Here is a 26,861-nt window from a genome sequence, read left to right on the forward strand (position 1 = left end):
TATTCTTATGTTTGACAGATTTGTTATGCTGAAATGTGAAAATAGGTTTTACTCAATCAAGTTTTTGCAACAATAATTCACAGATCTGTTGAGGCAATACTTTGATCACAGATTAGTCCTATCGGTCATTTTAGCGAATAAACAGTGCAAGTTCTGATTTTCTTCTCTGTTACATCTTGAATATCTTCACAGAATTAGAGTCACAAACAGCCAAATGTCCGTCGTGAGTCAGCGTTAGTCCCTTTGGAAAGTCCAGTCCGTGTTCCTCCCGTGTCAGTACGTGCCTGATAAACCTGCCGTCCTGACTGAACAGGGAAACACGATGGTTCCTAAAGTCAGCCACGATGATGTTGTCCTCGCTGTCCGTGATGACACAGCGGGGCCCAACCAGCTGACCAGGTCCCGAGCCACATGACCCGCACGTGAAGAGATGACGACCGGTGGGGTCGAATATCTTCAGGTTGTCGTTGCCAAAGTCACTGATGATGATTTGGTTGCTGCTGTTGACGGTCACACGGATGCCGGAACGCAACTTCTGCTGACTTTGACCTTTGACCCTGAACTTTAGCATAACGTCACCACTGGGACTGAGTACAAACACTTGGTACCCGATAGTGACGATGATACGTCCCAAACCGTCAACAGCGATGCCTCGTGTAGTTTCATCTTTCTCTTCAGCACCCGTCACCTGGATGACACGTGACTTCCTCCCCTGTCTGTCCAGTACGTGAATCCTGTGTCCGTCTCCTGTCACCAACAGATCACCGTTTGGCAGAACCGCCACACACCATGGCGAGAACCTTAAATCTGCCTTCTTTTTGAAGAAGCCATCTTTGTCAAGAAATTGCAGATGTTTGTTATAACGATCAGTCACTACAATGTCTCCCTCTGCAGTGACAGCGAGTGATGTTGGGTGGTTAAACTGTCCATCTCCACTGCCTTCCTCTCCAACGGTTTTCCTCAGTTTAGGTGTCCCGCTGTAAGTACCGATCGACAAGTTAGTCCGAACTGGTGACAGTGTGTTTGACAAGGACACAGTTGTTTGTTTTATCCCACCCAACAGTTTTGAAACTTCCTGCTCTAGGGCAACAGACGGTGTATCAAAGGTCAGGTTCATGAAATCCTTGGTCAGTTCAGCCCTCTCTGTGACCTTCTTGTCTGCGGTTTGCTCCATCCGTGCGATCAGTTCTCCGGCCACCGACATGACCTCCGCCGGACTCCCGTACTCCAACACATTGTCCGTGAACTGGACACAGCTCCTGGCTGAGGCCAGGTCCATCTCAGCTGCCTCCATGGCGGCGTCCATCTGTTTCTCCCGAGCAGCATTCATGGCGCGAAGCTGGCGGATTTTGTCGTTTTTCACCTTCTGAACGGCCTCCATGATTGCCTCTGCCTGTTTTTCCAGCTGTTCTTCTGTACGCTGTACCTGTAAGGGCCAGTCGTCCTTTACTGACTGCAGCTCTTCTATCCACTTCTCATGCAGGCCTGCTGTGGTCTGGACTGTTGGCAGTTTGTCCTTGAACTTTGCTCTCTCCCTCTCGGCCGCCTTCTCTATCTCCACATACTGGTGATCTTTGTGCGCCGTTACCACACAGTGCAGACAGATGACCCGATGACAGGTGTCACAGTAGAACTTGTTCAGTTCATTGTGAGCCTCACACTTGGAGGTCTCCCTTGCCCGGAGCTCGGCGGCAAGTCGGCCAGATTGCAGGTCTTGAATGGTTACAGCTTTGTGTGACCTGGTGACCTTGAGCCCACGGTGCGTGTCGTTACATACGTGACACAGGTAGTCGGTACACTCCATACAGTAGAACTCGGCAGGGCCGTACAGGGGACTCCCTCCTCCCGTGGCTCCGATGTTTCCCCTTTTCCTTTCGGCTGTTTCTGCAGAATGTCGTGCAGTTTGCCGACGAGGAAGTTGGACTTGAGTCCTTGGACGCCATTTTGTGGGAGGGGCACGTCCTGTCGGCAGGTCGGACAGGAGAGTTTTCCCACTCTGGCCAGGAGCCTCTCCAAACACGGCTGGCAGAAGGTGTGAAGACACGGCAGCACCTTAGGCTGCTTGAAGTCCTCCAAACAGATCTGACAGACGAGAAATTCCTCGGTAATCTCGCTGAATGCGTTGGTCGCCATTTCTACACGTACACGGAAGTGTTTGCACCCACCGAAACCGAGAGAACAAAAGATCTACCTGCGTCATTGGGGCGTTCCATTAAGGGCGTAGAGGGGGATGGTCAAATAATATATTTTTTTTAACTAGATGCAGATATTTGCTGCTCGGTGAAAAATATTTAATGTACGATGTATGTTCAATACTTCCCTATAACTACTATGTATTGATTATGATTGCTTTTGACTGTGATGTTTTTTAATAGATTTTAGAACAAATGACATGACAAAGCAAATACAAACAACACTTATACGTACGATTGTAATTCCAGACATAGAAACACGCACAATAAAGAACTAGCAAAACAAAATACGGGATAGGTTTGTAGTCAAGGTCACCCATCTGTACACTAGATATTTTAACTAAGCTACAACGTCTCCTGTCGATTACTTTGAAAACTGCAATGACAGTAACTTGTGATATTATTGTTATACTTTGTTTTATAGAGGCGCGAACAAATTCAGAAATATAATGTTGGGCAGTGAACAGTACAGAATAAATTGACATACAGATTTTCAGGAATATACTAGTAGCAAAGACGACAATATATTACTAACTGGATTGTTGTAAAATGTAACATTAATTGATATGTATGTTTTGTACAGTATCGATGCTCACACAAAGAGCTTACTACAATGTACAGTGTTGTAAAATTGGGAAGTACTCTTTCAAGATTTGTCACATAACACATACGTCTCACAATAGTTGATGTTATATTTTTCTGGCCCACAATGAAGATAAAGTTATTATATACACATACCCATTTAAACATGAAACTTGGACCTCCTATACACATCTAACATTATGTATACAATCCACGTAATACTATCTAAATATTCATATGATATCTCTTATTTCGTTAATACTATGTTATCACCATTTTCAACTTATTCATATAATATTATATTATCTATTGGTGCAAGAATAGCTAACGTTACCTGTTCACGTTTACGTTATGTCATAAAGACCACCCAAATAATTTTCTTTGCCTTTGTTTAATTGTAAAAGTAACATACATGTACATCGAATGTACATCAACCCAGTAAATACATATCTTTTTTTGTTGTTTGGATCTTTTAAATGATTGTACAGTGATACTATGAATGAGGTCTTCATTAAGGTCGCAGACTGGCTAATATATATCTATTTTTGTTTGATGTTTTGCTTTCATTGACCTAATATTTTGTCCCAACTCATGCATTGTGCTATTCAAAATAAGTTCCACCCCAAAACAAGCAAAAACCATCATGTACAGCAGATTGGCTTACACGTAGAATCCGGGATGCTACACTGCAACACGGAGAGTGAACTAAGATATCTAATTTACGATTTATCAGTAGTTGTACAATGCTGCTTGTTATCTGAATGATACAATCCCTTTTAGTCACCGTTCCTGTTTCAAGTAACTGGGCATCTTACAAAAATGTTGCTTATCAGTGTAGAGACTCCGATCTGGTAGAATCGGCCGTTCCACGAGTAGAGATCCCGTTCGGAGTCTGTCGGTCTTTGCGAACAAGAGTCATAGTTCAGGTGAAGATGATAAGAAAGTGGAATTTTGTGAAAATAAGACTCCCAAAGGATGAAGTCTTCGAAGACGTCTTCAAAGTAATCTTCGAAAGTGTGCATGCGTCTTCTGGAGGTCTTCTTGTAACGTGTGCTCGGATGCTTGGTTAACTATTTCCGGATATCTGAAGAAAGAAGACGCACAAGCAGAACTTTTACAAAAGGCTTGAAATATAATTAAAAGACATTTTGCATCAATTCATTTGTATCGTATTGGTCAGATTTAAGATCATCATGGATTACATAGGCACATTAATGTACGAAATACAACATTGTTATTTCAACATAGTACATTGACAAAAAAACGTTACGACAATGTACAATTTGATAAACAGTGATAAGATTTCATTAAATTATGATTACAACTGAGACTATTTGGATGAAAATTGTTACTTACGCTGACGTCACAATAGTACCCGGCGTCCTGGTGGTACAAGCATCTGAGTGGAGGGGTGCAGTAATTGTCGCCGTAGCAAGGGGGCGGTTTTCTGCAGTCGTGGTACAGGCACAGCCTCCCTCTGCCGCAGTCGCTGTCACGCTGGCAGTACAGCGGACCCTAAAACAAACAAATAAATCAACCAACAAACAATGAAAAGAACAAACAAACACTCGTACGAGTTATTTGATACAGTCCTTTGTTCAAAGAGACAGGAGTGGGATTACAGGTTTCTGGACTCAATTTTAGTTCAACATTTTGTGTCTCATTTTCTCTTTGAAAGTCTTCTTGCAAAGTTTATTTTTCAATGAAAAAGAAATGCTCCGCCCCTGGGGCGTCAGCAAAAACGCCTACCCTGCAGAAGGAGAACTTGTAGTCGCTGTGGTAGACACACTTCTGCCCAGTCCCGCAGTCGTCCGTACTGAGGCAGGGTGGCGGGCGGAACATCTGCTCCAGCCAGCTCACGGCACTGCGCACCACCGGCACCGGCCCAACGGGCTGCTCGTGGGGCTTGGCCGGATCTATGCCGATGGTGTTCAAATCCTTCTGTATAAAATTGAATAAAAAAATCAACATATATAGTAATATAGTAAAATATAGTGAAGACGCCGCCATGTTGGTGGCTTATGGCGTAGGAGGGATCAAAGATGAATGCTTCACTTGGAACGATATCAATTATACAGTAAAATGATACCATCAATTTGAAATTTAAATGCTTATGTTGTTGTCAAATAAAACAGTTATTTATTCATGCGTAATGGTAGGAGAGAAGCAGGTTTAAGAGATGGTGAGATACCAATTGTTTAGAGCGATTTCCACACGAAATGCGTCTTCGAAACGTCCGCCATATTGAAGGGTTGACTATGTAAATGTCACGTGGGTGCAAGCAGCTAATAGGGCCATGCCTTCTATCCTGGCAACGCTAGAGGAGAAATTACACTACGTCGCTTGGTAAATCAAAATGCTTGACACAAAAACGTTTTAAAGAAACATCAAAAGATGTGATTTCGCTTTGATTATTCTTTTTCGTCCTCCTCTTCTTCGGAGCAGTAGTTTGCAATGCTAGACCACGTGAAGGTAAACAATGTGCATTAGCTTTGCAGATGTTACCTTTAAGTTTGATAAACTTACCAGTCTGTCGCAGTAGTATCCCCCCTCCATGTGGAACACACACTGGTCCGGCTTGTCACAGTCCCGGTCTGACCTGCAGGGTGTGGGCTGTACGCACTGGTTACACATACACCGCATGCAGCCGCTACACTGGTAGTCATACTCACACCAGTCTGTGTCCTGCAGAAATACACAGTGGGCATTTTCAAACGTTAAAATAGTACCTTGTATTAAGTAAAGAGACTCTTTTTACACAACCAAGTCTTTTATTCAGCTGACGTTTCTGTGACCGTCTGTCACCTTCCTCAGAGCCTTTCTGACTGGTTCACTTTGCACAGCACAGGTGTACATATGTCGTGTGTAGAAAGAGTCTATTTACTCAGTGTCTTACCAACCTGATGAAACTATTCACGGATCGATGAAGTACCTTGTATTATTTGAAAATATTGCGAAGACTGGAGGCATAAAAGGGGAAAATGGTAAGCTCTTATGTGATCGTTACGGCATGACTTATAGAGTTTGGCATCTCAATACACGGGAAATATGCCAAAGAAAGTAGTTGGTAAAAAGTTTTCATCTGCCATCTACCTATCAGTGAGTTTTACACCATGAAAAACAGATCAGACATTGGCAGGATACTACTTAAAACCTCTAAAAGCTCAATTTAGTCCATAACTAGAAAATTGTGTACGGCAGAAAGTATCGTGGATATGATCCAGAAATACACAAGTGACCTCTGACCTCTCAAGACCACATTCAGACCTATATGTAAATTAACGAACCGGACAACCCAAACATGGATAAAAAGTCTCACTTTTTAAAGAAAAATTTAACACCCTGTAAAATAACATTTCCAAACAAAAATAGTTCCGTATATCTCAAAAGCTAGCCCCACTGCGCTTGCGCGGATTACTCCTTTTTGCCCAGCAGGCTCCTGTGTCGGCCAAAACTTCAGTTATCGCCTTTTTCCTTCTTTGTATCAAAATTTAAAGTCCCGCCAAGTTGCGAAGATATTATTCAACTTGCTTTATCTTTACATCACATCATAGTTGAAGTAGCGCCAAGTAAGCAGAAACTCGCTGCATACGTTAGCGCGTGCTTTATCGGAAAACTGCACACTAACTGATTCGGGTTCGAAATTGGACGTTTCATCAACTTCACTGTATCCGTTCCCCAGTGGGCATACGCAATGTCTTTCCTAACAGGTTTCTGGTGCAAGTTCTCCATCATGATATGGTTAAAGTTTCTTCGTAAATATCTTATAGCCTTCCTCCTCCAGTGTCAATTTCGGCAATTAAGTCGATACCATTTTTTTTTACAGCAATGGCATTTTATTTGAAGTTCCTAAACGCTAGAATTTGTGAAATTGATCAAATGCATAAAGCATGAAAAGTTTTAAGCTAAAAAGAAAAGATTTTTGCATAGAAAATGAATTAGGGTAGTAGAATACATTTAATACATACCAGTACTTACTGGTCTATCCAATCCAGAAAACATCAAACCAGTAAACACGGTTACAAACATTTGCTCAATTATCATTTTAGGTAAAAAAAAACACGTCTAATATAAACTTGATTAAAACAAACGACTGAAAACGACGTTACAATGTGTACAAATGCCATCTGGAATGCATATAAAGAACTGGAGATGTGATGGGTTCATCTCTTGATAAATGACGCCTGTCTCATTGTACCTAAAACTTATAAATCCGGTGCCAGAGTTGATTGTAATTGATGTGGCGAGGCGCCCGGTGGTCGCACCAAGCCAGCTGTGATACGGGCAACGGAAATACCACATAATCTGGTGTATCAGACTAAGGCCGAGCTGATTTCATTTTATGGAAGACAAGTGCGGGCATTGATTTTCGCCTGTTCTCAAAAAATAAAGAAAAAAAAATCACCCCCTTCGAGGCTCTGGCCTGGGTGCCATTCTCCATAGTCCCTAGTAGCTGCTGCAGGGGAATGGCACCCATGTTTTTTTTCTTTCCTGAGACCAGGCCAAAATCAATGCCGAAGCTCCACGAAACTCAAGAACTCAGCACAGTGCCGACTCATAAATGTCCAAAAGGCCAGCACGATACCAGCTTTATATTCCTGTGGTTTGCTGTATTTTTTTTCAGCTGGGATCTTTTATTCGCCCGCGCACTAGTTTGGGGATCTTCTGAGGATGCCATCCATAAAATTAAGTAAAATTGATATTAAAGACTGGCAGTGCATACGGGCACGCGTCAGCGACAAATCCCTCAGATGACTATAATCATCAGACGAAAGTGTCAAGGGGATATTGTCGCATATAACAACTGAGAGGCCAGGTGTCATAGATACAACGATAACGGTTTGCCAAATTTTACTGCAATCTTACAATGGTCGGTAATATTACATGCAGATATGATGTAAAGTTTTTTTTTTTCTAATCGAAAAGTACAAGCAGTGCCAAAGTAATAGTAGGAAATAAGTATAAGTTAGAATATGAAAAACAATGGACGACAAGAGGATTTCTGTCTACCTTTGTATATCTGTTAGAAAAACATTTTTAACAGTTCCAAAATTTTAGTTTTTGTAGTACGTATCAAAGGCTTAGCTACTAAACCCGTCCGGTATAACCAATTGAAAGGGATTTCTTGTACACTAATATTACCAATTACAGAAAGGAAAATCCGCAATTACTGTCAGTGCCAACAAAGGGAGGTACAGAGATTTAGCCAGATTTCCTTTCAAATGAGAAAAACACACCAGCATGTATGTAATACAAGAGTGGGACAAAACAGGCTGTTAGAGTAATACCAGCAACCTGTACAGATAACCTCATCTATGAGAGACTCGATCAGGCCATAGCAAGAAGCATGCCAAGAAACATGGGCAATACATCTCGACTTAAACGTGGAAACGTCTGTTCCAGTACTGAAAAAATTGGGTCGGAAGGTTGAAATTATCTTACCGAGAACGCCAACAAAGGAGGCTATCTACAGACCTTTCTCTACCCCTTATAAAAGTTTTTTGTTGGTACTTTTCTAGGTCTTCTCAGTCTGTCTCAGACGTATAAGGGGACGAGGGGGATACAGACACTAGTCACGTGTGGGGCGGACGGCGTCCTTGACAAAGCGCCACCTTGCGCCAACATAATCCAATGACAACAAATAGCATTTTACACTTTTTTATAAACCGATGCGTTCTTCAAACAGCATCGATGTATGTAGATAAAGGTTGAACCTTACCATACAGAAGGAGTATCCGCAGGTACTGTGGTATTTGCACCTCATTCCTGGGACACATTCCTCGGTCGAACGGCATGCTGGCAGACCTGGGTACAAGATGAAAAAAATCCGGGTATAAGATGAAAAAAAAAACACAAAGTGTTATGTTGTATATGTAGACATAAAAGGAAGACCATAGTTTATACTTTTGCACCTTCAAAGCCATAAATATGCATGGCAAAAGTTGTTTTGGACAACGATTTATATTTGTTTGTTTGGTTTCTTAATATTATTTTATGTAATTATTAACTATCTACTTTCTTGAGTTACTGTATATTCCTTTGACATGACCTCCAATTATCATGTGTATCACAAGACATGATTTACTTATGATTTACCTATCTATGTTACTTTGATTTATGTTATCATTTGTTATTTATTATTTGTATTCTTCTGGGCTCCCATGGATTCCCGTCTAAATACTAATGAGACAACCCACTTGTTCCTAAGAAGAAGAAGAAGAAATAAATTGAATATATAAAAAAGCATATAATGATAAAAGCAAACCTTGAACAGATGATATCTTTACAAATCGTACAAAGCAAAATATTGACGTTAAAGTTACGCCAATCAATGTCTGCCTAATGTTCCTGCGTCTATATTTTCAGTAACGACATTTCCCGTCCGTTAATGTGATTTCTGGCTGGATGTAATGTTATCTGACAGCAGCTGATACCGTTTGATTTAACCCACAGGATGATGGGAGCTTTCAAATGTCTCCGGAAATTGTCAACGACAAAGTTACACAACTTCGTTTTAACGACCGCACGGTGAACAGTACCGGTTATTTGGATGATTGCCCACAAAGCTAACGGAAATAATTCAATCTTTATCCATCCCCGAGGTCACGTAACTACGCCAGTGCAGTATTTTGCAGCCTAATTGCACTATTTTGTCTCCCATGCGCTCGGTTAATTGTAAATTACATACCCATGCGGAGACGAGTAATCGCGGACATTTGAGCTTGAAGAATGGAAAAACATTTCGTCCTTGTCAATGTCAGTACAAGGACGTTACATTAGCAGTGTCTTACAGAGCTCGAGGATATTTCAACTTGTAAATAATCGACGTTCTAAAACAAGTACAGCTTTGCCCTCAAACCATGGCCCTAGCTATTGGCCCCCATTCCTTGTTCTTTAGTACACCCCAGGCTATTTCATCGCAATTCCCAAAGAAGACATTGTCAGCAAAATTATACAAGACTATAACATCAATCACTTTTAAATAATCGACATTCTAAAAAAAAGTACAGTGTTTTGCCTCCCCAAAACGATATCCTCCTTTCTGCCCCCTCCCCCTTTCTACGCACTCATTTCATTAAATTCACAAAGAGGACGTTCAGTTTATATGTGTAAAATGTATTAAAGACTGTTATAACGTTATACCAATCACGTGCAAATAATCGACACTCTACAAAAAGCACTACTTTACCTCACTAAAACAACATTTCGTCCTGCCCCCCTCCCCGTAACTTAACCTTGGTGCACTCCGGCATATTTCATTACAATTTCCCAAGAACATATTCAGCCTATATGTGTCCAATGTATTCAAGACTGCTACGGTGTTATATCAATCACTTGTAAATAATCGACATTCTAACACAAGTACTGCTTTGCCTCACCAAAACGATTGCCCTCCCTCTTGCCCCCCTCCCCCTTTCTTAACCTCGGTGCACTCCGGGCTATTTCATCACAATTCCCAAAGAAGACGTAGTGAGATGGGATTGCTGCCCAAGCGCCCGTTGTGATCAGCCTGTATCCATCAATCCCTTTCATACTAGAGGGTGCATTTATTTGCCCTGTCCAGACGTGGCCGTTAAAGCCAATCAATACCGTCGGTACTCCCTGCCAGTTCAGCATTAAATCCCCATCACTGTTCTGCCGTGCAGACGTCTGGATGTACGTGCCGGGACGTGATAGTCCCCGGTTAACATTCACAAGTTTGGAAAACCGAGAGAAGAATATTGACCGCGAAACGTGACTGTGAATACAATGCATTGTTCTGTATGGGAGAAAATATCAATGTCTCTCTTTCTTACCATTGTTACGTTTGCCTAATCACAGAGGGAACTGGTACTGTAGCAGACACCATGTGGTGTTGGGTTACATTATGTAGCAGGACAGATTTGGAAGGGCTGGTCACCATATATATACAAGGTGATCAACCCCGCCAAATATATGGATGTGTTTGAGCAGCACAAAACAGGGCAGTAGTGCAAAACCTGGGGGAGGTGGGTCAATGATTCAACTTAATTAGTTAAAATGACTAGATTTTAGGATCATAGTGAGTTATTATCGTTATATAAATAGCTGCACATTCGACAACCTCGTGTGTTGTAAAGATTAATATACGCTTTGAGGAAAATGGAACCTTGTTTATCGTTTTATATTTACATTTAACAAATCGTAAGTTATTGTTTTACTTACTGGTAAATAAATGCTTGGTAAAATGTTTATGAAACCAGCCTGTCTGAGTGTGTGTGTGTTTTTTTTTCAAATCTCTTCCAACTATCATATAGTTATATATATATACATGTATCACCAGATTATTCATTTACTTGCAGGAGAAGATATATCTATAAGCTGACATTGTTATACATATATCCCGATTCGTAACATCGATTTTGTCTGCCTTTATAGCTTTCATAGCTACATATCAAATCTCATATCAGCCTAGAGGTGACATGCCAAGTTCAGACATCGATAAACACTCTTCCGTTGTTCTATAAGAAGTCAGACTGATGGAAACATCGCCTCGTCACGGCCTGTGGCCGCCATCTTGTTAAAAGATAGCCACGGTCTATATTAAGAGTTATAACTCCACAACATTCATTGAATTTGACGGAAACACATTGACTTATTGGGTGGAAAAGGGAGGAAAGGCCAAAACAGAACTTTGTTAAAGGGCAGGGAAGGGATTAATGTTGCCGTTTGTGACCCCTGACGACCTGAGGTGTTAGTCTGCAGGCTCTTGCCAGGTTTCCGGCCACCATAGTCATCCATTTCTGTGCCTTTGGGCCTTTCTAAAGTGCGGTATTACGGCATTAACACGAGGAATGATTGCGCTAATGTATATAAAGGTTAGAAAGCGAAAGTGAAGGACACAGGCAAACTATGAAGGGACCACCATAGTTCTAAAAAAATAACTGGAAAGATTTATTAAAATATGTTTTTCTAATTTGCATCATTTTTGTAACTTTTAAAACTAAGATTTTCCGGGCTACGAGGTTTAAACAGTTTATTGTAACCTTTACTTAAGGGCACGGAAGTATTGTTTAGGGTGGCTCAGGTCGGACCGAGTAGGTTGACAGCATGTGGATGGGGACAGACAGGCAGAGTGGCAGAAGGTCAAAAGGTCGGGCACAGGAAATGTTTCTGGCCGGAAGGCAGCAGGAAATAGGGGTCGACATGGGGGAATTCAGGAAGCCGAAGATTGCAAGAGGGGCCCTTCAATACACTCCGGAAGTCTGAAAAGTTCGGTGTCTTGTTTTACATGGACCAACTTTGCTGTTGCACGACTTGAACCAAATATATGTGTACCCACGTATTGAGGATATCACTAAATTTCCTTAAGGGGTTACAGGCGAAGTCAATGCATACCGATTTTCTCAGTAAGGAAAGCCTGTTCAAAGATTTACCCCTGTTCAACACATTAAAGCACAAGGTCAAATAGAGAAAATTATTGGAGTTTGCCCTTCAATATTTCCTGTACGTAAGTAAAGCTTTTAAGAATAAGACCTCCAGCAAAATGACCCATCTTTGGCAATTACTCGGTGGGTGCATTTCCTGTAACCGGGTCCGTAATGTAAAACGTTTCCTCTTGTTTCCGCCGAAAGGCGGGTTCAAATGGCTGAAAAGCGCCGCTATCCTGTAACTAAAGACTGCTATAGATAAAAGGGACCCACGTGGCTTGAAAGGTTAAAACGAACAACATTATGCCTGCAGAGAAGATTTCAAAATAACGGACAACAGCAGACCATAATTTAACTAAATGCTGGGCCCACGACAATAATATGAAGTTTGTACTATAGAACGCATAAGAGTAAGGATGTATAATTCGCTACATTTCTTGAGCTACGAAAACAGTGAATAGATAATAAAAGTAATATTGAAATATGACAAATGTTCATAATCCAATTGCCCGAAATGACCGTAGACGACCCATTTATGGCTAAGTTTTATGCCGCCCTCTGCCTCCAACCACTTTCCTAATGCCATGCCATTCGACATCATTATCCAATCCGTATTTTATCCTTAGGTATAGCGGTAAGCTATATAAATAAATATACGATGAAACACTTGGCTCAGACCTTTCGGAGCCGTTTCGGTAGAAAGACTTACTCAATGTCATAACATAATGCAAATGCAGCCGTCCTTTGAGTGACCTTTATGATTTCAAAGTGTAATATCATAAGAGCACCGCAAATATGTAGGGGATGCCAAGACCAATATGTCGACCAGGCAATTGGACCGCCACCCAGTCGTCAAATGGATATTAGCCTTACCTATATGTATCAGCTGTCATACTTGAAAAGTGAAGATGGGGGGGGGGGGGCACTATACATTGCCATCATAGGATGCTACATATATACAACGTACTTTTTCCGTAGCCTTTGATGTTGATTTTTAACCTCCTTAATTGGTCTCTTGATGTTTAAATGCCAATTGGAATATGCGAATATGGAATAACTTTTCTACGTTAATCTTTTTTAAGAAAAATATATCAACTAATGCGTGCATACTCTACACATACATCGCAAATGTTACAAAAATATGACACTCTGTGTCGTTTAGATTTAGGTCTTGCTTTCATTTTAGTCTGAAAATAGCAACGATTTCCTCCCCTCATGGCGCATAAGGACGCAGCAGACAGACAGAATGGATACAGTACCTCGGATGGCGCCGGTAATGACGACAGAGGCCAGCAGAACTGCCACGGAAAGGGCAACACGATTCCTCATCTTGTTCTCAGGATCTTCCGGGACCGTCTGTCAATACCTGGGGACGAGAGGTAATTAAGTGACCTCTTGTACTCAAGGACGGTTGTTACAGCAGTATAGTTGCAAGAACGACGGAACTAATATAGAAAAGTGTCAATTAAAGACGAAAGAAGACGAATGTGCTAATAAAAAGCAATTTGTAAAACACACGTATTAGCGATAACAACGCAATTACATACAGCAATGGGTGACATACAGCATTATATTTTGTGAATGGACGTCATTAAAACTTTCCTACTATATTTTTATATATAATTTATTCACAATAAAACTGTTCCAAAACTTTGAAAAATGGACCGAGACGGTGGTTGATACCGACTTCCTGTAACCTTTGACCCAATGGTTGCGTCACGTGTTATGAACAATTGGCCGGCTAAGAACGCTGAAAAGGACTGATTTATAACTCCGATGAGTCCAATATTTCAGTTGAAGAACGGATTAATTTTTCCATAATGCCATTTACCAATAAACCTAACTCCGATATATGGTAATATATAATTCACATTGTTCATTATCTACTGAATACAGCATTTATCTATATTTGACGTTCAGTCTACCTGACGTCTGGAGATTATGAAATATGATTCTTTGCTGCGTTTTGACAGTCAATAAGTACGGATTGCCGCGCGTTTATTAAACCTGTCTCGTCAAAACAGACTCGTGATAGGGACTACTTTTACTAGCCAGAGTGTTCTCTTTTTAGAACCTATTGAATACACATCCACGTGTTGGTGACTGTTGTCATCTATCAATTTCACACGTGCACTTAAGATTGAAGCACTTTGCGTCAGTCCTACTACTATCTATCTTATCTCCTATTCTTATCAATAATAACCCGACTGCGCACGAGACAGGGGGACTTTCAGGCGACAGCGCCACAATTGGAAAAGCTCTTAAGAAGCTTTGATCGAGGCGATGTCTTGTCGTGTGAGATCCCTCTTCTTCAGTCCTTCTAAAGGCGCTAAGATTAACCGAAAATTGGCGCCTTATACCTACTACAAAGTTCGCGCATGACATGACTAGAAGCTAATACTTTAGTGGGAGGGTAGGGAGGGTTGTTTACGATTTGTCATTACATGGTAACGGTTAGCGGCGATGGCCAATGAAAGAATTTTATAGCAGCCCAGGGTATTCCGGATCATGGCGGGTTGAGATTGGATTTTCCCATGAACAAATGGGAAAAAAGTAACTAGTCTACTCTCGTAACTTTCTTCCTATTTTCGTTCTTCCTTCCTTTCGTTCGCTCGTTCTTTCTTCCTTCCTTCCTTTCTTTTTCTCTTTATCATTTCTCTTTCTTCCTTTCCTTTCCTTTCTTCCTTCTTTCTTTTCTTTTTTCTTTCTCTGTTCCTTCCTTTCTTCTTTCTTTATAATACAATTATTCTATACGTGAACATGATGCATACATTGTTGTGCAACTCATTTTACTTCATCCTCTCTTCAGTTTAATAAATAACGCATAGTCATATTTCCAACACGTTTCTCGTCTTCACCATTCATACCACGTACCAGGAAATAGGTTTTACAATCGCAAACGGTAGATATAATGAGGGAATCGACGAGGTCTAGAATTCCAATAAAACGGTTGCTGGTTTAACGACCAGACAATATCAAGAAAGGAAAGGTACTTTGCCAGCTTACTAAAAAGTTCGCGGCCTCATTTGCTTCCAAGTAGCAACTTGTTGGACCCATTGAACTGGAAATAAAAGGTACAGGAAAATCGATACTTGTATTTACGAGCAATGGCTTCCGCTCAATACTGTACAAAATAAGTCATCTAAAGGGTTACGAAATGTTTGCTAGGTTTAGATACCTCACGTTTTCTTTTATTATTTTGTCATAACAAAATCTTCCGTCTTTCAAAAGCGAGGTATTTAGAATGTATAATGCATAATAATCTATAAAAAAATAAGAAAATTCAGACTTCCGGGGAGTAGTTTTATGACCTTCAAGTTCAGCCCAATTTCCTGTGCCTGACCTTTGATCTCCTGTCACTCTGTCTGTCAAGCTTCCTCACCCACGTGCCGTCAACCTTCTTGTCGTGACAGACGCACAACCCACACCCCATGTACCCAAAACAGCGCTTTCTTGCCCGTGAGTAATGAATAAAAAGAAAATTTGAAAAAGTCCCAAACACTCTCTCTTTATTTATATTCCACAGAGATGAAATCTAAGAGTCATCGAATATTGAGATCTAAAAGTGTTGTCTCACAAACAACTGTCTTGTTGTCAATTCTGTGCAGCAATACAATCATGCTCCCTGTGCTGTGAATTTTCGTCCATTTTGATAAAAATTATATATTATTTTAAAAAGAGTCAAACTTTCCCAGCATGGGTTTAACACAACGCTGGTGACATGAATTTGCTTCCTAACAATAGTTGGTAGCAGCAGGACAAGGATTCTAAGATTGATATTGAATTTCTAAATCCTCTGCTTCCCTTCGACCAGCGCATCTTAACTTGATCTGCCACAGTTCCACTGCGGTTGCGCGAGCATAAACTCGTTAGATACACATAATTGCCGGCGTGCCTCCATGAAATGAGTTCATGAAATTCCGCAGTAACAAAATGATTGTCAATGTAACTCATCCCCAGTCGATAAAAGATAACGACCCGTGTGTATAATAACATTTCACCACAGACCTGTCGGCGATGAACATTAAATCATCAACAGTTTCATCGCGCGCATTTGGATTATGAGTTAGGTTTCTGCGATGATTTTTAATCAGTAAAATCAATGTAAAGAGGCACCAGAGAGTTGGAAAACATAATTATGGACATATAATGTTCATCTGTAACCATAATCCAACGCGATGATGTATGGGTTTTATATAGTCAATATTTGAGATATAATCATAAGTTATATTTGTAATGAATAGCTATAGGAATACCTACTATGTGCATTTACTATATACTTGCTCGGTTTTACGAACTAAAACTGATTATCACACCCAGGAAGTAATCTAAACATTATTACTTTAACCGCAGCTAAACTTGATATACATGTGTCCGGGTATGTCCAACTAGCATGGGGCTATCGTAAAGTCGTATGTATACATGTACGCTGTAGATTACTTCAGTGTCAGAAATGGCTGACTGGTTGGATGTAGTGTTACTAGTGCAAACTTACATCCGAATATTGCAATGCAGTGCAAGTGCAATGTTTGTATATCACTTAACTGACACTTTCGAATCAAGGCAAAGGAGGATATCTTAATCTTTCTTAAAAATATTACCTCCTTAATCATACGCCTATTGGGATCGGGTGACTTTTACATGAACTCCTTTTCGTGCTACACTTATGGGTGATAATACCACTAGGCTATCTGTTGTATTACTTGAATGTCTTTTCTGTGTACATCTTGTCTGTAGTCTTTTAATATGTATTCTTTTATAGGTTCATATCTCTTAAATGAAGAATAGATGATTTAATTATTTAATTGCGGAAAGTCAAAACTCTTCAAGTCTACGCCTGTATTTTAGACAAACTGGCCAGAACCGACCAAGAAGAAAGATCTATTGAGACATTGGCCACAAAATGGTCCTGTTGTCCTTGAATCCGCTTGTTGTTACTTCTATAGCCCAAACTGGATTACACCTGTATAGCCCTGGAGCACGCAGAATGGCCGTGGTTTATCTGTTATTGATGTACACTGTAGATGCTGAAAGCACTGTCAGAAAATGCTGGCAACGCAATTATCAAGAAGATATAGGAGATTTTAGACTTTCTGGAAGTATTTTTGGTTGCCGTGATCTTTAAATTCACAGACTTTCGGGAAATTTGTGTTTTTGTAAACTGTATTGGAACTGTGAAATGGGTTTGATTGGGTAACATCACTTCCTATAAATCCCTCCACATACCGCCCACTTGCTCCCACCCCGTGCGTGCTGGGTAATCTTCAGGCGTGACCACAATATCTATCAACTGTCAAAATCATCTCCCACCACTAGCCATTCTAGCGAAGTTATTAGGACAAGCAGAGGCACAAGGTAACAACTCGGCCACCCAAAAACAATACTTCCATGCCTAGTAGTAATAATATAACAATTGTCTACCCTGCTCATTTCAGAGTTCACTACTTATCAATCAAACTTCTGTTATCTTCTTTGTGCGTGCCTATATGACCATTATGTAGCAATAATAATAACAAGAATAAGAATCCAAAGTAGTAAAGAAAAAATTACTTCCATACTACATGTACTTACATACTACATGTACTTACATAGTAGGAAAATGATCAAAGTAACTGAAGAGGAAAATGAACATAGTTTCTAACCCGCCCAAGTCCACGTACTACATGTAAGTTTTCCCAATACACATGACCCTACATGTACGTACATTGACGTCTGCGCACACTGCATTTTACATCCTGGTCGTATAATCGTCTCAACTTGATTGAACCCAGCTCATAAGCTTTCCCAGTAAGAAGACTTTCATCAAGAAGAAAATTGTTGTCATATAAATGATAGGCAGGGACCGGCGCCCGTAACTATGGCAGACCGCCCTATAACTGCTGACTAGCATTTGCAGCCGCAAAAGCTATACCTAACTTCCGCCGCGTGTTATAATGAGAGGGATACGTGCTATGTTTATCACTCTGAAAATGCTGCGGTGTAAGTAACTTTTCTGGGACGATTTTTATCTCACAGAGTGCCAGCCGACAGTATATGACAATTACAATCATCTTTATTCGCACGTTCATGTCGACTAAATGCAGCACATTATAGTTTTACATGAGACAGTCACAGAAACACTACACCTATAAAGAAGTGCTCCACGTCTATTGTGACTAGTCTCACTGAGTCAGTCGACTGAGTCGTTGAGTTGGATCAAATGTCTTAACATGTAACTACCAACATAGATAAACTTTCTTGATAATAAAAAATGATTTACGATACGCTTGGAGACTTGGAGTCACAAAGTATCACCCGTACTGGTGGGTGGGGGCTGGTGGGCAGATCTGACGGCCATGACTTTTCTGCTGACCCGAAAACGATCCTAGATCTCGAGGGAGATATTTCTCGCCACATCCTATTTTCCAGCCGCCACCCTTCATGGCTAGACTGTCAATAAAACCTGCATGATGCGGGACAGTGTCCCGACATCTGACTTCCAGGGAGCCATATCAACATGCCGCCAACCCCGTGCTATTACCATAAATATCGACCGCTCGGTTCCCAGTATTCCGGACAGCAAAGAGTTTAAGACACGGCGGATGTTTGGGGCGACCACCGGCATGGTGAGAGATAATAAAGAAAGCGATGTGATAGGGAAAACCTGGTTGGGCTGATCAAGTAATTGGTACTGAGGATCAACTGGGAGGTTTGCACCGTTTGCTAATAAAGACGTGCTTTTTGTTTTATTGCAATAATTATTTTATCTCCATAGCTATCGACCATCACCAGTAGATCACACTTTTAGGTCTGTGTCCTGTTTTTCACGTGTTCTTGGGTACATAAAAAGAACGCATACCTACATACATACTCAAGCAATGAAACAAATTAATTACTTTGACATAAGAAAAAAATAACGCAAAGCATATATTGGGTACGTATACATACACGGAAGAAAGAAAAAAATGTAAACGTTCCCGTCCTGGGAATTCTACATAGATAGAACTTTTTTTTTGTTTTTCTTTGGAGAATTTTTTGGCCGCCATCTTTGTTTTCCCACAAAGCGTTCCCGTCATGCACCGTTCTCTAATAGTGTTCTTCAAAAACTAAACACGCCATAAAGGTCAAGGGTATAATAATAAATGCATTTACTGAATGTACGGTATTCAAGTCATGTAAAGACACGGTTAAGAGGAAGCTTTCTTGCCGCCACAACGTCTAAGCACAAACGTAGCGTTCACAAAAGGGTTTAGTCGGGGATTCGAACTCAATATCTACGCGAAGCAGCATTTCCAAAGATGACTTTGGGTGGCCTTAGAAAGAGTCTCTCCAAATCCCATTGCTCTTGTAGGTTGACTGAACTTCGAGGTCACACGCAAGGTGGCTTATGGAGTTATACTGGAAGTCAGCTCAACTCAAGCGTGAATGTTAATCGTGCTATAGGAAAGCATGTATCTCGCTGTTGTGTAGCATGACATGTGGACATGTATTGCATCATATACTACAGCTAGTACAGTATGGTAGATGGATTACAGTTCACATATAGGGAATGATTCTATTGCTTCTTCAATGTTGTACAGGACAAGCCCCTCCTCAAGGCATAACGTCAGGGTAAGAAGGGCAATACCCTAGTGCGACCGATAGTGGCTGTGCAAACATTACAACAAGGTTTATAGTCTAATATACATGGTTTATATATATAAGTAACTAATGTTATGTCGTCAACTTTCAACTTACACTTGACCCTCTGTAAGTCTTTTATGTTTGACTAAGTGCAATTTTAATGCGTTGGTTTTTATAGAATAGCATTTTGTACACGTAACGCACATATACTGCCTTGTCGTAGGGCACACATTTGAATATGTCAAATGAATGGTAAATGACCTATCGTAAAGTGTAACTTTATCTGTATCGGTAAATCTTAAATCTGCATGAAGTGTAACGAATCTCGCATGTAGTGATGGGTAGGTCGAGCTAGAACGAACCACATTAAACTTTGCGTGACTGAGGTCTGTAGAAAATAATGGCTTTCGCAAATAATGATGGGGTTCACATTCCGCTTCCAATACATAATGTATAACAGTCTTCATCTGATATCACCTTTACCTGCCTTACGCTGCCTGATGTCAATCACTCAACATACAGCTATCGATTTTTGAAGGGGCAAGTTTAAAACAAGAGCTTTTGAAAAAGCTATCGTTTGCCGATGTGGTGTACTAATCTATGAGGCATTTTGTGCAAGCAACCAAATCACATGCAACAAATGTACTATAAAATTAATAGGGAATAAAACCATTCAAACTAAACAAAGAAAATAGCAGCAACTTAAGAATAAAAGCATGAGTAAAGGGATAATAAATTCATGGTGTACAAAGAAATTCCCATTTTCCAAAAGCGTTTTTATGAATGATTAATAATGTGATCATACATGTAATATTTTTGTACTTTTATTAAAATCTACCTACCCCGTACTGCATACCTTGTGAGTGTTTGTGAGATGGTATGAATGGATTTTCACTATTAACATGTAGATAGCTTAGGAAAAGATCACCAGAACCATAAGCAGCTACGTATACATGTATAGTATTTTTCTCTAGTAAAGAAAATACTTTTTGGACATTTCAACTCTCATGTGGGAGCTTAAATTAAGTCAAAGCCAAAGTCCTGGTGAGAAAAATCGGGACACAAGCCAACCAATGGGCGGCAAGATAAATCTGGAAACCATTGCAATGCTTTATCATCAGTACTTTATAATGAACCATTAAAAACTGACACATTAATGATTTTGTCGTAAAACACGGAGCAAGCAAAAGTCCAATCAAAATCGCATTTATGGTGTAGTGGAAGACCTATGTCTTAATGGTACATTCAGTAATAAAAGCTCTTTAGAATTTTACGACGTTATGTGCTGAAGGTCACTACAGTTATACCGACACGTGCACTTTTTATTGTTATTTTACGCACAGCACTTAAATCTATATTCTATCCGATTTTTAGTCAGCATGATCATCAGTTCGCACAATGCCAGCTTTACGCGTTCCCCAATGCTCGTTAATTTCTTAGCCCCTTCTAAATCTATAATAATAGGACTCTACTAGCTTAATAGAGATTTTACGTTTGGCATTCAATGTGCTAACACGAGTTATACAGATGTGAATATATTGATTTGTAACTACAGCATTGGTCATGAACCTTTGATAATAGGGGTGCCTAGTTCCTTCTAAATTGTGATATTAGGACCATGCAAGCTAAAGCTTTTCACGTTTAGCGTTCATGGTGTTAAATGCTCTTTACACCTGTTATAAAGATGTAAATATCTCGATTTATACCTGTAATATTAGTCATAAACGTTCTATAATAAACGGGCTACAAGTCAAGTAGAGCAATTTCACGACTAGTATTTTAATATGGCGTAATATTTATGGTGTAGAATTTATGTCTATTGTGTTTTTTTACACACTAAAGCTCTTAAATATTGTATCTTTTAAGAAAAGTATGATTAGTCATGTAATAAGGTAGATATCATTATCTTTTGTCAACGTAATTGTAATCTGGACCATTTTACTTACGACTCTTTTAAAAAAGAATAAGTCTTGGCAAAATATTAACGATCTCCCCAAAATATGTGAGCTCCGGATTCTTTATCACCATAAAAATCAGTCAATAGGAGCTCAGAATTCTCTGTCAGTAAGAAAACAATTCATTGCGGCCTCCAACACGTACTATGGTTATAGAAAATGTTGACTATGACAATGATAAACATATTTCCAAAGTCTACTGACTTAGCCCGAGGTGTTGGCCATCTAGCTTCTAGTGGTCTGACCAGCGGAAGGGCTGCTAGAGGCATGATATAGGAAGGGTAAGCTTAAAGGTGGTCTGTGTATGCATGATACAGAACAAAGCAGCCGCCGTGCTTACTGTGGGTTCTTCCTCGTTACGCGAGCTTGAAGATATCTTCTCGTCTCAAACACACCGCGCTGCCGTAAGGCTATGCTATCTTATCGTCTTACCTGTACTCACTCAGATAGCAAAGTCAGGGATGACGTCAAACCACCGTATTCTCATCCGAAGAAAGTTAATTTTCCACAGAGTGATGAACAGAAAAAAAGAGTTATTCGCGATTATTAGCGTTTAAGCAAACTAAAACATTACGATACACGGTGATAGGCGCATACTGGTAACAGGATGCCGCAATGGGACACTTCGTCAAATTACCGCAAAACGAGGTAACGTGTAATTGTCGTAAAACTGTCAAACCTGAGTGACAGTGTCGTAAACGAGCCAGGTGAAATGACACGCTAGGACCATAAAGTATTTTGTCAAATCGAGATGAAGTGGCGTTCTAGCGTGATACAACCCAGCTGTTAGTCTGTCACACTGTTTTAATGTATAATTTATCAATTATATAACACTATACAAAAAGGTTATCAAAAATGGCTGTTCAAACAATAATCAACATTCTTCAATGTTGCACGTGTGGATCAATTTCTTAACAAAATAATTCAATAATCGTACCAGAAAGCATAGTAATAAAAAGCTATTTTTAAAGTAAGTCGTCATTTACAAAGTATCAAAAATCCATCGATAGTGATAAAACTGGACGTGAATATATTTCGACTGCGTTTCGAGAATTTTTGGTCGTTTTCTACGGCCGATTCAAGCTGAGGCGAAGTGATATCTAGATCGTGTGATATGATAAATAAACATCACCCTTCTGTGGGGTTGTAAGCCATAAAGACAGTCTGAACGTATACAAATGTGTGTGCAATTTAGAACTGTTCATTTTTTTAAGCAGCTAAGAGTATTGAAGTATAGCCTTCGGTTACAAAACCCAAGGTTTAGATAAAAACATATAGCCTAAACACTGTTGATAACACTGTTCTCCCAATCTCCAAGCAGATCTTTTGGTGGGTACAAGACAGTATCAACAGGCCAGTATCCAGTACGCCACAGGGCTTTCGAAAAAAAGATGCCGGTACAAAAGAGAGAATTAGGACTAAAAGCATCTAAAAACACGTCAAAATTAAGCCAAAGTCTACATGCAAACCTCTGCGTCAACGTTATAATAGACCTTCGTTGGAGAGTAAGCTACGACCTTTTTATCAAATTATTTCTCTTCAATAAGTACATGTATAGTAACACAGTTATACTGTGGTTCTGAAATGTATCGTAAAAATCTAAGTCCGGATGATAGTTTTTGTTCCTAGAGATATGGAAAAACAGAAACAGTTGGTTTGTAGATACAGATACAGAACGCAAGGGAGCTACGATAGTAAGTACTACGTTAGGAATTACTACAGAACTTTGTAAAACCGGCTCCAACAAACGTACTACATGTATCACAGAGAACACAATATAGAAAGCAATATGCTTCGGGCATCGGATGACACTTCAATTGTGTTAATCAATAGCAAAACGTCCCGAATATCGGTCACTTGGTTATCTGATTTATTCTCCCAATATTTGACCATCTGCGACGAAAATTGCCCTGCGGCTACTTTCAATTGACCGCCACCTCTTTGACCCCGTTTTGCCGAGTTGATAACACTTGCCAACCGATTTCCCATCCAGGCATATGCCCAAATCAATTACTAGTTTAAAAATTGCCCCAAAAGGCCAGTACAGTGTTGTAACAATCGTTTTTCTTTCTGTCCTACTTTTCTATTAGATACCTAATACGTTTTGTGAAGATTTCGCCCTTTCTTAAGGCTAATTATGATGCTAAAACAACTGGTGCACTTCATGAAGCTGGGTGTCACTGCTTCGCTGTGCAGTGAAGCTAGGTGTTACTGCTAACAACATAGTCCCAAAGGTTAAGTAAATTTGACATACATATATATATATCGTTACAACAATAGTGAGAGGTTGGGAAATTTCCTTCGTGTAGCCTCACCCTTTTCACGAAATTGCCAAGATGATGTAGCCTCTACCAGGCTTCGTGAGGCGGCTGCCAAACCTCACTCTCTAGTTGACCAACTCCTCCGGCTAGTTATCTCTCTATTTTGCCAATTTTCAACTCTTTTCTGCTGCCACGAAGCCTGATAGAGGTTAAAGATACTGTTACATACTATTAGAAAGATAGGGAACATTTATATCACTTTTTCTTCACGCACTTCTGACTGATTTGTCCTTGCTTGAAAGCCCGGCTGGAGAGATCGGCTGGCCGGGTGTAATGAGGCAAGATAACACGAGACGGGATTAATATCGCTCCTGGATGAAGATCAATGTCACAAATGAGGGATCAAGGGCAGGTAGACAAGGGGAGATCACCCCCGGACTGGGATTTGGAACAGCGAGCATTCGTCATAAGTGCAAGCCCTAAGAAAATTAAAAACGGTTAGGTTGGTTACCATGTGATTTTTTTTTAAATTCTGGCTAAACTGATACAACAAACACAGTTTTGAAATGTAGAACCAAAATTCATCATGTCCAGGGCTGTCTCCAGGACCCGGCCGTCAGGTTGATTTCTTGTGTATGTAAGGAAGGGACAAAAGTTTCACCCTATTTGCAAAGAAAAAAAAACAGCATGAAATAACGTCGGAGAGGGTTTAAAATTAAAATGTCAGACCAATACTTTTCTTGCATTGTCAGCTGTTGACCCTAAACAGGGAAGGGTCGCGATCGGCTTTTTTTCTAGGGTCGGTCGAGAAACCAGAAACACAATATTTGTTTTTCCTTGACCCAACAAATGAGTGGTAATTTTGACGTAGATGGCACTAACTATGCCTTGCGTCTCGTTAAAGATTTACCGGGTAGAGTTACGGTAGCGCCTTCAAAATATTGAAGTCAGACAGGGGTCGCAACACGCAATATTACCGGAGATAATAACAAATGGTGGAGAAGGCAACACTCGCCTTGTCCAATTTAGGTAGAGAACGTAGATCTTTTACAAAGATCCGTATCCAGTTACTTACCCCTACATTGCTACATGTCCATATCATACCACTCCCCACTGTGACTCTACTGTATTTAAATAACTACGGAAAAGCAGACAAACATACACGAAAGCAGTCTCCGTAAAAAGTGTTAAAATGTCAGTCAAAGAGTAGGGCATATGACGACTACTAACTTCTAACCTCTTCTGGTCTACAGCCTATAGCCTCTATACAGGTCTCCTGGCAGGACTTTCTCCAAGTGCCTCCAAAAAGCCTGCTATGTAGGCTACTACAAGCGCCTTGCTTGATTATTCATGTAATTATTTTCTTACTTATTATTTTACGTAATTATTTACTAATCATTTCATTAACAATTACTAAATATTCCTCAGACATGATCCCCAATAATCACTTTGTTTTATTTTTATTATTTGTGATCATTATTTGTTTTTTTGTGGGCTCCCATGGAAACCAGTTTAAATACTGGTGGGACAACCCACTTGTTCCTAAGACGAATAGATAAAAGAGTCGCTTTTAATAATTGAACCCCATCAAAGGCAACTCGTGAATTTCAATACCTTCAGCAAAGGGGGTCAAAAAGAGCAACAGTCTACATTGATTATACATAAGGAATCCTATAGCTATAGGGACCCAGTAAGCAGGATGTGTTGTTACGGGACGGCTGTTTAGTTGTGGGTCATACAGAAGTCTCACTGTTGTTTTATCGATGTCGATAAAGTTCTTTTATAGTTATGGATTTTACGAACGGATTGAGTAATTTTCAAGCAGACTATGCATCCTTTTTGTTCTTAAACACGTCTTTTAGGTGCGCATGTGTAAACGGTTTAACGTGAATTGTTTTTTTCATTTTTGGGAATGATATATTTTTTCGTTGCAAGTATAGTTCTTTTTTATCATCTTCATAGCATACTTGCCCACCCTCCAAACAAATAAACGCAAACCCCTCCACCGCACTCTTTGACTGCAAACGTGTCCAACATCGTCCAACGGACAGTCCCCTTTCTGTGTGGTCTGGTTAAAATATAGGGCATCACAATACAGCATATCTCATTGGTCATCTGATGACCCAGCTGCTGATGTCATTACGTTACAGGATCTATCATTGGCTAGTTATGAAAGATAACATGGCTGACAGTTTGCCGTTTCCCGCCTGACGTTGACATGTAACCTCCGGCACGTAGCTATCAAACTTTCATGTGGAATTCTCGGCCCCAGGCCAGGGGAGAATGGAGTTGCCAAGTCGATAAGGTTTTCACACTGATTTTCTTGGTGGGTAGCAGTTTATCATTTTATGTACTTGAAGTACTAGGATAGCCCGGAGGCAGTTTATATTGTTGGCATTAATTTTGATAAGATATGGACAGACAGTCTTTTTGTGAAGTCTACTATGGGTCTACGTCTTCATTTTCTTGCACTTCAAAAGTTTCATTTTACTATTTTTAAAGAAAACAAGGGGTTGACCAGAGCAAACTCCAACAACAGCTAAAACGGTAAAAAGAACTCCTACTTTTGATCTGATTTTCTCACGTATCCATCCGCTCTGGGTAGGCAAGACCTCATCACTCATCATTAGGCCCACTAAAATGGTTAAAGAAACAAAACTTATGACCAAGATAGAAAATTTAAGATCCTATCTGTTCCGTCTAGCGCAAAAGTATCCAAACTGGACCAAACGTTTAGAGAGAGAAAAAAAAAGATTTCCAAAGGTACTACATAGGGACTACTTGGACAGTACACTGCAACGCAATAGTGGCGTCGGCCATGAACCACCTTATTGCAAGCACCTTCAAACTATGCCTGCTTACCGCTACCTCCCTACAGAT

The 26,861-nt window shown here is 40.2% G+C and overlaps 1 protein-coding gene and 1 pseudogene across 1 annotated transcript in view; both read right to left on the reverse strand.

Moving 5' to 3' along the window:
• Positions 1–90: 90 nt before the first annotated feature.
• Positions 91–2,190, reverse strand: LOC109483352 (annotated as a pseudogene).
• Positions 2,191–2,536: 346 nt separating this feature from the next.
• Positions 2,537–26,861, reverse strand: part of LOC109483397 — a 31,395-nt gene continuing 7,070 nt past the window's right edge. The window contains exons 2-7 of the mRNA XM_019786404.1: positions 13,423–13,529; positions 8,494–8,579; positions 5,301–5,459; positions 4,524–4,715; positions 4,131–4,289; positions 2,537–3,858 (exon numbers count right to left, since the gene is read on the reverse strand). Of these exons, the coding sequence (XP_019641963.1) occupies positions 3,841–3,858; positions 4,131–4,289; positions 4,524–4,715; positions 5,301–5,459; positions 8,494–8,579; positions 13,423–13,492 (684 nt within the window). The 5' untranslated portion in view covers positions 13,493–13,529 and the 3' untranslated portion in view covers positions 2,537–3,840. The remainder of the gene's footprint in view (positions 3,859–4,130; positions 4,290–4,523; positions 4,716–5,300; positions 5,460–8,493; positions 8,580–13,422; positions 13,530–26,861) is intronic.

This window comes from Branchiostoma belcheri, unplaced genomic scaffold, assembly GCF_001625305.1.
Source record: "Branchiostoma belcheri isolate BF01 breed outbred unplaced genomic scaffold, Haploidv18h27 scaffold64, whole genome shotgun sequence".
Taxonomy (NCBI): Eukaryota; Metazoa; Chordata; class Leptocardii; order Amphioxiformes; family Branchiostomatidae; genus Branchiostoma; species Branchiostoma belcheri.